Raw genomic sequence first — 15398 nt, forward strand, 5'->3', positions numbered from 1 at the left:
CTTTGCACTGGTCTTCAGGGGCAGTCACTGCCATGGATGAGTTGCCTCAGCCCTGATTGTTCAGGAGCACCCTCAGGCTGGGAGACCCAATCAGACAATGCACTGCCCACAAAACACAAAGTGCTGGAGGAACTGGTGGGTCAGGCAGCGCTTGTGGAGGGAATGAACCAGCAATGTTTTGGTTCAAGACCATCAGACTGATCCGCCATTTGCAGCTCTTAGCATCTCCAATGAGCTGCCTGTAGTGGATTCATGCTAAAATCACCCTCTGGTTCAGGTTCATAACAGTTACCAAGGTGATTGATAAATTCCGAGGGGTATTAGTACATTTAAAAATATTCAAATAATAAATGTGAGCAGCTTATGAGCATACCTACATTTTATGGAATTGCATCTTCAAACTCTGAATCCAGTTCCACCACTTGCATGTGTAGTAGAAGAAAATTATGAGGCAAGTTTTTATTTTACAGAGAGAGGTGGGTGCCTAGAACGTGCTGCCAGGGAAGGTGATTAAGGCAGATGGGATTGTGACATTTAAGGAGCTTTTGGAAAGGTACACAGAGATGCAGGGAATGAAGGGATATGGATCACGTACAGACAGCAGTGATTGCATTAACTTGGCATCATGTTCAGCAATGGTTATGTGCTGAATGGCCTGTTCCTTACAACAGTTTTATATACAGCATGAAAACTCAAAGCAGTTGTACCTGTGAAATCCACTGCCGAAACAGGTCAATATAAAACACAGAACGCTGCAGCTGAACAGGCCTTTAATATTGTAAGATCAAACTATTCATTGCTGATTTATTTTGGGAATCCAAGTCAGCATTATCAAATTTTAGATAGATCTGGATAAAAGACTTTGCCCCTGTATAAATGTTGAGTTATAATATGAAGCATTCTTTCATCATATACACAAGTTATTCAAGACATACCAAACATCAAGATACAGCAACATGGAATACCCGGAATTAGAAGGAATGCTATCTTCAAACATTGCTTGCATGTTGCAGATTAAAGAAGAGAAGGAGTTGTCAGGAAGATTCTTATCATTGTACAAATGGGGCAATCAGCTGCTTTGTAATAACTGCAATAGTTATTCACAATCAACACCCACCTGAAGTGAACTGATCTGTTAATACATATAATAGTGCTCTGACCTTTGTCTCCAATTATTAGTCAGCACCATATGTGCAGCACTAGAATGCAGCATCGCTGGAGAACGTGGTGATGTTTGGGGTTGTGACCCTTCTTCAGACGGACCCGAAACGTCACCTATCCAAGTTCTCCACAGATGCTGCCTTTTTTGTGTATTAATTTCCATCTGTAGTTCTTTGTTTCTACTGTATCTGACAGTGTGCTCATTTCTAATATTAACTGTTTGATTAACTCTAGAGGCAGTTGAGAATAGGAAGAGAAATGTTGTTACTTTGGGTAAAAAGTGAAGCTAGTATATAAAGAAGATTTTAAGTGAAACTATTTCTTGGATGGCATGTTACGATATCAAGAGATTTAAAAGTGCCCAGAAATTTAGTTCAGTTCAGTTTTATTTGTCATATGTAACACAGGGTCAACGGTACAATGAAATGTGTTTGACAAGACAACGGGTCACCTCAGCAATGATATTACAAGGATAAGATTGAGGTAAAAAAAGATGAGATACAAGTGACATTGGTAGGTAAAAGACAATCAACATATATGCCTGATGGCATGATGATAAAAACTGTTCTTAAGTCTGGTGGTACAAATTACAATCCATGATATTTCCAGTGGTACTATTTTAACTTCCATGGTTTCTAAACAACCAGATTGTTTCTTTAAAAAGCCAGTCTTTTTTTCTATAGGAAAATTATCCTCTACGGCTGACAAGGTTACAAAAAAATGTGTACATTTCAGAAGTGAATGAACAATGTGTTCAACTGACCTTGGCTTCATTGAGACCTCTGGGCACAGACTTGCATCTGAGACTGAGAGAATCCTCGATCCCTGATGCACACGATCCACTCAAGTCCAACTCAGATCTACTTCGATCTGTGCCGAAACAAAAATATTATTATTAGTTAATTCATTATCTGGAATGGGGTAGTATCAATCTGTGTGGATGCTGCCTATCACTTAACTCCCTCCTCCCACCCAAAGTCTCACGATCACATCCATGCAAAGAAAATGTCATTCACATCGAACAGTATTCAAACTGCGGAGAATTAGAGGAACGGGGGGGGGGGGGTAATGGAAGGGGAAAGAGTTCTATTAGAAAAGTCACATCCAAATAATTATCTTCATCCAGGACAGGAGCAAAGGTTGAGGGTAGCATGAATGTTAACCACTTAGTAAATCTACACAAATATCGTGATAATGTCACGGTACTTTCAGGATGTGGTTCTCAGGATGTCTATAGCGGGTTCACGTGGCAATGCTGATGAGTTACAATGCGTGTTTTTTGCCATTACTTTGGCCAGAACAGAAAATCTGGCTTAGAAGCTTTAGCAGGTGCTTGTTCTTAAACGGGCTGTTTGAACGAAGGTTAGGCCCTCAAGCTTTGCCATCTCTCAAGACAATCCTCAAGTAAAGTTTTTCCAAGTCTGTTTATAGAAGATAATGACACCACCCATCAATGTAAATACCCGCTTATTACATCTTCCAAAGCATATTAGGAGTGGAATTTTAATTCAATAGCTTAAAATGTCATCCTTCAACTTCAGCTATGCAACTATCAGTTGAGAACAATGACATATTTAAGCATTACAATGTATGTACAAACCTGATGAATTTGAATATTTTGAAATGGATATTGTAGGCATGTGCTTTCCTGTGGAGAGACCCTCGGGCACACTGTTACTCATTGATAGAGTGTCAATACTTTCTGTAGATGCTGCCTGTCATCAAAACAGAACATGTCGATTAATACAAAATAGTTTTGTTTGAAGAATTATTTTTAATGTGTGGTTGGCCCTTTTTATTGATCATCCTGGTGAAGCTTAATAGATGAGAAGTGCGCCTTGTTAACTACAAAACATACTTCAAACTTATAGGGATTTGTTTCGAATCAGCATCTTTAATGGAGTAGACAAAAAGCAGTCTGAAGAAGGGTCTCGACCTGAAACGTCACCTATTCCTTCGCTCCATAGATGCTGCCTCACCCTCTGAGTTTCTCCAGCAATTTTGTCTACCTTCGATCTTTTTTGGAATGCTCAGTTCCCATGCTTAGAATTCGATGGGTCTTGACCCGAAACGCACGCATTCTTTTTCTCCAGAGACACTGCCTGACCCGCTGCATTACTCCAGAATTTCGTGTCTATCTTAACATTAGATTCCTGTATTCCGAAAACATTAACATTTAAATCACTCTGAGCTCTGTGGAAGGACATACGTTCACAAAAACATGCTGGTCATTGTGAGAGGTAGCATTTCCCTACAATTTCCTCAAGGTGGGAGGTGAGAGAATAGTTCAGATCAATTACTACCGTTTGTGGAATAAAACTCCATTGACTTAAAAGTTTGTAATATTCACTTTCACAATTCACAATCAAAATAATTTCAAGGCCTGGAATGACCAGACAGTCAGAACCCTTTTCCCAGGGTAGAAATGTCAAATAGTAGAGGGCATAGGTATAAGGAGGGGGGAAATATAATGGAGATGTGTAGGCGGGGCAAGTTTTTATATTTACATAGGGTGTTGAAGGCCTGGAACTCTTTGCCAGGGCTGGTGGTGAAGGCAGATACAATAGTGGCATTTAAGAAGCTTGTAGACATCCAAGTGGATTTGCAAGGAATGGAAGGATATGGATCATATACAGGCAGAGGAGATCAGTTCAGCTAGGCATCATGTTCAGCACAAACATTGTGGGCCGAAGGGCCCATTGCTATACTGTTCTATATTCTTGCAGTTTTCCCAACCCTATTTCAGGACTTGATCCAAACCTCTCATTTTTTTCTACACATGGCTACACACTTTGTCCCCTTGAATTAACAATTAAATCCGTTTCCATTCCCAGCTCAGCAATTACCTCATCGGGTAATACACTATAACGTGCTTAAATCTAAGCAGTCAAACATTATTTTTCGAGAGGTAAGGAATATTTGAATAGATATTTTCCTCAAAGGCAAGACTTCCAAAAACATTGACTGGCCTCCCACCAAGAATTAGATTGATACAACATTGCATTAACTGTACGTGCCAAATATTTAATCCAAATCTAATATCAAAGCTTGGATTTCATTGGTGCCGAATATACACTTGTGACAGAAATAAAATAACATTCATTAATATGGAAATTCTAATGAAGACTTCATCTGAATGTTCAACTAGGTATGATTCAACTATTTTTTAAATTGTATTGTCAAGAAATGTCGGAGTTTTGAACAAAGATGTTTAACATACCTTCCTCCCATAACCTGATACGATGCTGTGTTTACTGGATGCTGGTGAGATCTGAAGCCCTGGTGTTATCGATCTGCTGAGGTCAACAAACAAAATGAGAGACCTGTAATTACCAGCAACACCTTGCATCTTGTTGGCATCGTCTGTAAATGAGGTGGCCACAAGGAAGATTGGCAACACTACAAGGGGATGATTGGGGATGATTGTACAGAAGTTGGCAGCTCAATTTGCAGCACAATAGAAGTGTAGACTTCGTCCTTAAACGTCATGAGATGTGTACCTGATACTTTCCCAAGGTCCAACACCACCCTGGTCATGCTCCCATTTCACTCCTGTCATCAGGAAGAAGGTATAGTATTAAGGGCCTGTCCCACTTGGCGATTTTGCCGGCGTCATATCAGTGTCGCCAAAAGATTTTGAACATTTCAAAATTCAGCGACGACAAAAAAAATGTTGCAACACTTGAAAAAACAGCGCGCGTCATACGTCGTCAAGCAGCATCACGCCGCGTATTTTTCGGTGACCTGATACGTCAGACAAGGAAGCCGGCAGTCGTCAAAATAAAAATCGCCAAGTGGCCCTTAACTTCTTCAAAAGATTCAAGAAAATTTGTGAGGCACGATCTCTCACTCACAAAACCAAGCTGATTATCCCTTATCAACCCCTGCCTATCCAAATGCATGTACAGGTTCACAACCTTTTATCCGAAATTCCGAAAACCGAAAAGCTTTTCCAGGATGTCGTCTGCACACCAAAGCTCGCGTTTTGGCGACAAACTTGACCCGAAACGACCCACGGTCAACCCAGGTCTGTACTACTGTAGCTACTTAAACATCTGTAAATCATTGCTTAAATGTTAGTCAGTTAGTTTGGAGGTCTTTTATGTGGTGGTTGGGGGGGGGGGGGGGGGGGGGGGGACGGGGGAAACTTTAATTCTTAGTCCCCTACCTGGTCGGAGAGGCAGCATCTCTCCAAGCTGCTTCTTCGCCCCGTCCTCGCGGCCTACCATCGAAAATGGAGTGGCGTTTCCTGTCGGGACCGGCCGGGACTACAGCTTCGGCGGCGGCGCAGCGCTGGGATACCAGCGGGGAGCGGGCAATGCCTTACCGGGTCGCCGTGCTGTAAGCTCCGGAGCACTGTGGCCGCCGACCCCCAACATCGCGGAGCTGGGGCTGCGTGCGGGCGGCACTGGATTTGGAGCGCCGCGGAGCCATGGATCGAGTTCGCAGGGGTCGGAGCTCCAACCGGCGCGACCTGAGGGCTACGAGCGCCCCGGTCTCCGGGGAGGAGGCAGCCGCTCCAGACTTTCCAAGCCGCTGAGGAATTGTTTCACCCGACGCTGGAGTTCCATCTTTCACGGCAAGAGGGCCCTGAAAGTCATCGGACTGGCTACTGCATGTAAGTATATTTTCATGTGTTTAGCTTAGTTTGAGCCAGTTTATGTTTAAAGTTTTACTTAATGTTTTATCTTTTTTATAAAATTATTTATTCGGTGGATTCAAGAATCCCCGAGCTAGGCCACCTAAGGTAATGTAGCCCCGCGAGGGTGACAAGAGAGCGCTACCTCCCTCACCGAGTAACTTCCGGGATCGAGGCGCAAACTCGCAACCTTGCGGCCACGAGCCGAGCACTCTACCACTGAGCCACCTAATCCATTATTTTAGGCCCCTGTAATGTTTTATCTAAAAAACGTTAAAATCTACGCTAAAAATCTTCCATTCCGAAATCCGAAAAATTCGGAAATCCGAAAAGTGTCTGGTCACAAGGTTTTCGGATAAAAGGTTGTGAACCTGTATATCTTATCCCTCAGAATCCTCTCCAGTAACTTACCCGCCACAGATGTTGGCTCACTGGTCTACAGTACCCAGGCTTTTCTTTGTAGCCCTTCTTAAATAGAGACACAACATTAGCCACCCTCCTGTTTTCCAGCACTTCACCTGTGTCGGACAATGATCCATTTGGTCACCAATAGGGTAGAAATAAGGGAGCAGGTGAAGTGATCCTGGAGAGGGGAGTGGCTGCAAGATTAGGGTGGGGAGAGACTTGTTGATTGGGTTCTATCGCAATACAGGAAGTGAAATTAGATGCTGGAGATACAATAGATTTTCAAAATCTTTTCCATGTTTTCATTGTTTAAGCTGACAGTCAATTCCTTCCTCACATACCAGTGAGGAAGCCAGTAGAGCTTCATAGCTGCAGCAACCTGGGGTCAGCCCTGATCTCTGCACAAACTCCACGCCAACAGCAACATCCTCCTTGAGACAAATGTGTTTCCTCCTGGTGCTCAAGGTTACTCGCACATCCCAAAGTGTGTGGGTTGGTAAATTAAATAGCCACTATACATGTCCATATGTTCTAGAGCAGAATTAGGCCATTCGGCCCATCAAGTCTACTCCGCCATTCAATCATGGCTGATCTATCATTCCCTCTCAACCGCATTCTCCTGCCTTCTTCCATAACCTCCGACACCCTTACTATTCAAGAATTGCCGCCTTAAAAATATCCACTGGCAATATCTTGGAGTTTACGTAACTAGAAAATACCCTTCTTTATTTCAAGCAAATTTTCCACCATTAATTACCAAACTAAATGCCCTTATTCAATTTTGGAAAACGCTTCCGATCTCCCTCATAGGTAGAATATATGCCATAAAGGGGGACGGGGGGCAGGTATATCTCCACTTTCCTTGTTTCTTTTTTTTTCTCTTCTATCACTGCTCACTTTTCGGCCACACTGCTTTGGTAGTCTAGGGGTCTTTTCTATCTGCTTTTTCGAGCTATCTTTTCACCTCACTTTTTCCCTCTCTTGTTCTCTCTCTTCTTTTCTCTTATTTTCAGATTATAAGGTTAAAAATGAAGCTGTACAATAATTGTATAATTTTAGATGCCGAATCCTTGTACAATTGCTTCTAATAAAAATAATTTAAAAAATAAAATAAAATAAAATATCCATTGGCCTTTCACTATTCACTATAAACTGCCTATAGTGAAGGTGCCTGGTAGAATCAGCGGGCAGTTGCTGGAAGTGTGAAGAGAATAAAATGGGGTTAGTGAAGGCTTAAAGTATACTGGGTGCTTGATGTTCCGTGTAAACTGGAAGAGCTGGACAGCCTGTTTCCACAGCGTAAATCCATTATTCCGTTACACTGCTACTTAATGATTCATTGAATTCATCAATAGAAAGAAAATTCATCCATCACAATGAAACCTAAAGCCCATTTTTCACTTAGCTGTGACCTTTTATCCAGCTGAGATAAATCTAATGGCTTCCTTTGCATGTTACGGCAAAGAAAGATTACGCACTCACAAAAATAAAAAGTCATGCACTCGAGTAAAAGCTTTCGTGGAAAATGTCCACCTATTTTTAAATTCTTTGAATCAAACTGGTCATTGGGATGAACAAAGGTTATAATTGGAATTCTGCTTCATTATTAACCATTAGTCATGTATATTACTTTGCTGGTCACTATTTGGAGGGCTCCTTATTTGGTGTAGAACAAAATGTACGATAATGCAGGAATTTTAATTTATAATAGTTGTCAGGGATATCAAAGGAGATCTTTTACTCCTCGAATAGACCAGTCTGCACCATCAACAATTTGCAAGGACATCAGTTGCAAATGATGTACACAGAGGCACCACCTTCAACAACTCTAGTGTTCACGTTAACTACAGTGGCACAGTGGGGAGGGCTGCTGCCTCACCGAGCCAGAGACCCGGGTTTGATCCTGACCTTGGGTGTTACCTGTATGGAGTTTTCAATTTCTCCCTGTGACCGTGTGGGTTTGCTACCAAATCCCAAAGATGTGTAGGTTTGTATGTTAATTGGCCTCAGTAAATTGGCCCAAACGTGTAGGGAGTGGATGAGAAAGTGGGATAACATAGAACTGGTGCAAATGGGTGATCGATGGTCAGCATGGACTCAGTGGGTTGAAGGGCCTCTTTCCACGCTGTGTTTCTAAACTAAACTCAAGCAAACATATGTTAGTCCATCACTGGTTACACAGGGTGAAAATAAAAATATCTTTATTACTCTTCTGTCAATGACATAAAAACAAGTAATTTCAAATATGGATAAAGCTGTCAGTTGGGCCACTCAGAAATTGTTAGTAGTATTTACCATGACAATATGGAAAGTGGGGTTGTGGAGTTCTGAGCTTTCACTGAAAGGCCTGGATAAATAGTCGAGGAATTTTTTTTTAAATTATCATTTTAGGTCGTTAGATTTAGACTTAGATCTGCTTCCTGCTAGATTGTCCAGTCAGGAAAGCCACGGTGGTTTCCTCAGATCACAGAGATTTTACGCTACCCTTTAAGAACTACCATAAACAAAACGCTAGTCACTATTAATATGGAATCTGCTAATTAAGTGCAGATAAGGAAATCTACCTGATCACAACAGTCACATTCTCTGGGTTTCAGTCTCAAGCACTTGCAGTTAATGACTTGCTGTTTAAATTGAGCGATTATTTGATTTGATAACCTAGTGTTCATGGATGACAACATGCGTAGGAAGGAACTGCAGATGCTGGTTTACACTGAAGATAGACACAAAATATTCAGCGGGTCAGGCAGCATCTCTGGAGAAAAGGAATAGGTGACGTTTTGGGTTGAGACCCTTCAGACTGAGAGGCAGGGGAGAGGGAAACTAGAGATATGAAAAGTTACAGAACAAATCAGAGCCGGCACCGATGACTCTGTGGTCTATCCACCTATCAAATAGCCCTTCCCACCTCTTTTGGCCTATTACGTGCATGCCTTTGTCCTGCCCCTCCTTTCTGCCAGCTTTTTCCCACCCTTGCCCCCTTTACAGTCAGTCTGAAGAAGTGTCCCGACCCACAATGTCACCTATCCATGTTCTCCAGTGGTGTTGTCTGACCCGCTGAACAACTCCAGCATTTTGTGTCTTCTTCTGCAAACCAGCATCTGCAATTCATTGATTCTACATGCCATTCATTATCTTGGACATACACTTGCCAATTTCTATAAAATTACTCATGTTACATTGCTCAACAGTCAAACAAAACAATGTTGTGATTCTCACCTTTTTACTGCCCATTTTATTGTCCTTTGTGTTAGCAATGGTAAGGCTAATCCTCTGTTTTGGAATACACTGTTTTAGTAACCCTGATCACCCCATGCTAAAGAATACTTTAAAGGGCAAGTGAAGAATAAACAAAGCCTAGAACCAAACATAACAAATCAAAACTATAGAAAGACACAAAATCCTGGAGTGAATCAGCCGATCAGGCAGTATCTCTGGAGAAAATAGACAACGTTTTGGGTTGAGACCTTGCTTCAGACTGAGAGTCAGGAGAGAGAGAAACTAGAGGTATGAATAGGAATCATAGGAATTAGGAATTAAAAGATTTAATAGGTAACCTTTTCCACACAAAGGGTGGCAGGTGTATGGAACAAACTGCCAGAGGAAGTAGTTGAGGCTGGGACTATCCCAACGTTTAAGAAATCATTAGACAGGTACATGGAAATATTCCCAACGTTTAAGAAATCATTAGACAGGTACATGGAAATATTACAATCTGGTTTGGGAATTGCTCTGCCAAGGACAAGAAGGCTCTGCAGAGAGTAGTGCGTTCAACCAAACGCACTATGTGAAATTCACTCACCCCCCTGCAGAAACTATACATCAGGAGGTGCAACTCCAGAGCCAATAAAATCATGGGAGACCCCTTCCACCCCTGCAACGGACTGTTCCAGCTGCTACGGTCAGGCAAACGCCTCCATTGCCATGCTGTGAGAACGGAGAGGTTGAGAAGGAGTTTCTTCCCAGAGGCCATTAGGACTGTAAACTCCTATCTCACCAGGAACTAACTTTACTGTCCCACTCTCCTGCTTTTTTTTAAATTGCTGTTTTTTTCTCTTTTTCCTTCCGCCCACAATATTTAATATGACAAAAGAACATGTGATTCTGTTACATTCTGTTTGTAGTTTGTTTGGTTGTTTGTTTGTTTGTCTTTTTGCACAAAGTCCACGAGCATTACCACTTTTCATTTCACTGCACATCTCGAATGTGTATGTGACGAATAAACTTGAATTGACTTGACTTGGTTAGGACGTTTGGAGGGATATGGACCAAACGCAGGCATGTGGGATTAGTGTAGATGGGGCATGTTGGTCAGTCAATCATGGCTGATCTATTTTTCCATCTCAACCCCATTCTCCTGGATGTAGCTGGGACATGTTGGCTGCTGTGGGCCTGTTTCCACACTGTATCACTCTATAACTCTAAACGGTACAGAACAAATCGGAACTGTGCCTGCAAAAGGCACAGAAATGCCTGAAAAGACACTTCATACAAAAGTTTAAATAATAAGAAACAAAATCCAGTTAAAATAAACAAGCTACTCATTTTGACTAAGATTAGAAAACAAAACGGACAATTTCTGGACCAAAGTGACAATTTCAAAGTGACAAAAATTATAATTGGAGTCTGAAGAACCATCCCAACACCAAAACGTCACCTATCCATGTTCTCCAGAGATGCCTGACCTGTTGAGTTACTCCAGCACTTTGTGTTTTTTTTTGTTGTATAAACCAGTATCTGCAGTTCCTTGTATTTCACTATTTGTTAAGTTGATTTTCATAAAAATTAAACTGAAGGCCATGAGATTAAAAAAATCATAAAGGATAAATGTACATAAAGTATTACACAAAAATGGGTTATACTGAAAGAAATAATAATTTCTATTGTTTAAGAAGCTGGGAAACTAACGTGATCAATGGTGGGCAGAGAGAGAATAGCTTTGGGGAGGGAGAACAATAACGTTTAATTATATTTTGGATGTTTAAGGGGGGTGGGCTCACCTCTTGCTTACCTTTGCAGGCGATGTATAATTTTTAGATCCATTTTTCAAGTTCATGGTTTAGCATTAGAGAACGCCTAGGTTTAGGTGTATTATAGCCACATGTACTGAGGTACAATGAAAAGCTATCCATTCAGGCTCGATAATATTACACGCAAATATAATCATGTCAAACTAAAGTACAATATGTCGATCAAAGGAGAAGATAAAGAGTGCCGAATATAGTTGTCAGCATTGTAGTGTGACAGTGCCACAGACAGCCTAGGGTTTCCTGGGTTTGTGACATGGAACAGTACAGCACAGGAACAGGCCCTTCAGCCCACAATGTCTGTGCCGAACATGATGCCAGGACCAACTCTTATCTGCCTGCACATAGTCTACATCCCTCCATTCCCTGCATATCCGCATGCCTATCCACAAGGTTCTTAAATGCCACTATCGTATCTGCCTCAACTACCATCCCTGTTGCACAGCATGTTCCAGGCACTCACCAACCTCTGTGAAAACAACTGGCCCCGCACATCTCATTTAGACAATGGACAATAGGTGCAAGAGTAGGCCATTCGGCCCTTCGAGCCAGCACCGCCATTCGATGTGATCATGGCTGATCATCCCCAATCAGTACCCCGTTCCTGCCTTCTCCCCATATCCCCTGACTCTGCTATCCTTAAGAGCCCTATCTAGCTCTCTCTTGAAAGTATCCAGAGAACCGGCCTCCACTGCCCTCTGAGGCAGAGAATTCCACAGACTCACAACTCTCTGTGAGAAAAAGTGTTTCCTCGTCTCCGCTCTAAATGGCTTACCCCTTATTCTTAAACTGTGGCCCCTGGTTCTGGACTCCTCCCAACAACGGGAACATGTTTCCTGCCTCTAGCGTGTCTAAACCCTTAATAATCCTATATGTTTCAATAAGATCCCCTCTTATCCTTCTAAACTCCAGAGTATACAAGCCCAGCTGCTGCATTCTCTCAGCATATGACAGTCCCGCCATCCCGGGAATTAACCTTGCAAACCTACGCTGCACTCCCTCAATTGAAAGTTATGCGTAGGTGGACAAATAAGCTGCCGATACTTTCTAGGATGCCACACATGAAGGTTTGAATCATGACAGGATAGCCAGAATGAGAAAAATATAGATAATCCAACACCAGTCAGCAATGTCAGGTAGGAAAAAGAATCCAGAAGCATTCAGAACATTTTGAGTTCATCCAAAAAGAACTGGAAAAAAAATAATATTGTAGAAACATTCTACATTCTGAATAAGGGTCCCGACCCAAAACGTCACCCATCCTTTTTCTCCAGATATGCTGCCTGACCCACTAGTTACTCCAACATTTGGTGTCTATCTTTGGAAAAAAATAAGATTAAGTGTTTGGAATAACTGGCTGAACAATCTATGTATTTATCAGTTTTCTTTCTTAGTCTCAGGGGCAGCACAGTGGCGCAGCAGTAGAGTTGCTGCCTCACAGCACTAGAGACCTGGGTTCGATCCTGACGACAGGTACTGTGTGTACAGAGTTTGTACATTCTCCCTGTGACTGAGTGGGTTTTCTCTGGGTGCTACTGTTTCCTGCCACACTCCAAAGACGTGCAGGTTTGTAGGTTAATTGGCTTCGGTAAAATTTAAATTGTCCCTAGTGTGTAGGACAGTGTGTAGGACTCGGTGGGCTGAAGAACCTGTTTCCGCACTGTATCTCTAAAGTCAGACGAAGGGTCCCGACCCATAACATCCACCTACTCCAGCACTCTGTGTCTATTTGGCTGAACAATCTACCTTGTACCTCTACAAGTCATCAGTTATTCTGGGTAAAAATATTGTTGATAAGGTTTCCATTCCAAAGTACTAATTTAATAAAGTTACGAGACTTGAATTAATTTTTAATTAAAAAAATGCCAGAAAGCATTTGGTGGAAAGTGTAAAACATTTATTTAGTGGAAAGACTTTTAATTTAGATGTGAGAATCCTGTGGGCATATTTTTTTTCTGTTTTAAGATCATCCTGTACATAAGCATTTCCTCCACCATCACCAGAGGGAATTCTGGTGCAGTGAGTCAGGTCTTTGATGCGACATATAACTGGCTAAATAAAAGCAGTTACTTTGTACAACAGACTGATTTAATGCATTTTGCAATCAATTTCACATTATAAAATGCCATTCGACAGTGCATTTTAGAAATATTTGTAAAGGTCAACAACTGAGGTAACAATTAAGGTATGGCAGCATATAACAATCTCCAGGCCATTATGCAATTGAAGCACGGAATTAAAACAAATAGCAGCCTGCAATGTATTACAAGTCCACCAATGCTATCCATTACCTGCCAGAGCGAGTTGTAGAATGTGTGCTATCCATTTCAAAGTCCGAGCCTGCATAGCCATTGCTTCTTCCATCCTCCGACTTTGTGTCCAGTCCTTGATCATTCAGTGCCTTCAGGTTAGATTTGCCACGTTTTCTGTCAGAAAGAAAATTGTTGAAAGAAGAGCACAATCCCATAATGACAGTTGGGGGAATTGGGGCATGGGTCATGTGTATTGATTGAATTGATACAACACAGAAACAGGCCTCAAGACCCGTTCGCCCATTGATCACCCGTTCACGCTAGTTCCGTGTTGCTCATCCACTACCTGCACACTAGAGGTAATTTACAGAGGGTGAGTTAACCTCCAAACCCGCACATCTTTGGGACATTGGAGGAAACCAGTGGACCCGGGGGAGCCCCGCGCAGTCACAGGGAGAACGTGCAAATGTCACACAGACAGCACTCGCGGTCAGGATTGAACCCGGGTCTTTGGGACTGTGAGGAAGCAGCTCAACCAGCTGCGTCCTGTGCCACCCTATATTTGTATTTATTCCTTTCATTCATTTTTAAAGTCGTATCAGCCATTTGTTGTATTTGGATGGATTGAATATCATTCAGCCTGTATTCAACAACAATTGTAGCTCGTTGAACGAAGATAAATAACTAACCTCCATCATGCCACTACCATGGAGTGTGCCGGTAGGAGAGGGACCAGGGGTGTTGACTCCAGCAGCGAGGGATGTCGGTTGGCAGGCCGAGCTGGTCAAGGGTGACAGAGGAAGCCCTGCAGCAACCTGGGACTTACCTGGGTCAGGGGCGCTCCAGTACATCCAGCATGTGGACCAGACCTTAGACTTTTTCTTTTATAAATGGTGACATAATATGGCAACAGGTGCAAGAATTTAACTGTGCAGTGCATACATGACAATAAAGAACCATTGAACCTCTCTGAGAGAGATTTAATGCAGAAAATGCAGCAGCTCCTTCAGGATGTTCCATTACTTACCTCAACCTTTTAAATGCATCTGGAACTATTTTCTTCTCATTTTTGGTTGTGGAGCTCTTTGAAGTGTCCTCTATATTTTTCTGATGTGTTTTTCCCTTTGATTGTTCTGTCTTGGCCTCTAATAGGAATGAAAAAAGTAAATTGCATTTCTATTGCACTGAAAATAATCTCTGTTGTTTCCAGAGAGTGCCATAAACATGACTACAAAATAAGTAACCCGGCAACCCTCCCCCAACTGCGCAGGCGCCAACTGCTCAGGCGTGGCTGAAGGGCCCGGCAAGTGGGAGCGCACTGTGCAGGCGCGAATGCCGCGTTCAAACTTCCGGCGTTGATGGTAGAAAGTAAATTAAAGTTCATAAAGCGAATAGACGACCCGTGGAGCCGTTTGTAAAATAGAACAAAACTTACCCATGGACCTGTTGGGTCCCCGTTGTGAGGGGACCCAACAAGTACACACGTAAGTATGAGATAAAAATGGCGATCTGAAAATCGCCAAAGGCAGCCCTCCCCCAAATGCGCAGGCACGACTGAGGACCCTGAGGTGAACAGCCGGCAGTAGTTGTGCATATAGGCACAAATGACATCGGGAAGAAGAGGATGGAGGTTCTCCAATATGACTTCAGAGAGTTGGGAAGAAGATTAAAATGCCGGACTTCCGGGGTGGTTATCTCTGGATTGCTTCCAGTACCTCGTGCTAGTGAGGACAGGAACAGGGAGATAGGGGATCTGAATGTGTGGCTGAGGGGCTGGAGCAGGGAGCAAGGATTTAGATTTATAGATCACTGGGGTCTCTTCTGGGGAGGGGTGACCTGTACAAAATGGACGGGTTACACCTTAACTGGAGGGGGACTGACTTAGCTAGGGCTACATGTGTGGGTTTAAACTAG

General features: G+C 42.5%; 1 protein-coding gene across 5 annotated transcripts in view; it reads right to left on the reverse strand.

Annotated features, from left to right (window-relative positions):
* Positions 1-15398, reverse strand: part of sytl5 (synaptotagmin like 5) — a 153708-nt gene that overhangs the window by 23270 nt on the left and 115040 nt on the right. For 4 of the 5 annotated variants that reach the window (XM_033033113.1, XM_033033114.1, XM_033033117.1 and 1 more), the window contains exons 5-9: positions 14512-14629; positions 13524-13658; positions 4382-4457; positions 2762-2876; positions 1925-2031 (exon numbers count right to left, since the gene is read on the reverse strand). In XM_033033113.1, coding sequence (XP_032889004.1) covers positions 1925-2031; positions 2762-2876; positions 4382-4457; positions 13524-13658; positions 14512-14629 — 551 coding nt within the window. The remainder of the gene's footprint in view (positions 1-1924; positions 2032-2761; positions 2877-4381; positions 4458-13523; positions 13659-14511; positions 14630-15398) is intronic. The other variant, XM_033033116.1, reaches the window with a different exon arrangement.

This window comes from Amblyraja radiata, chromosome 14 (genome assembly GCF_010909765.2).
Source record: "Amblyraja radiata isolate CabotCenter1 chromosome 14, sAmbRad1.1.pri, whole genome shotgun sequence".
NCBI classification, from domain to species: Eukaryota; Metazoa; Chordata; class Chondrichthyes; order Rajiformes; family Rajidae; genus Amblyraja; species Amblyraja radiata.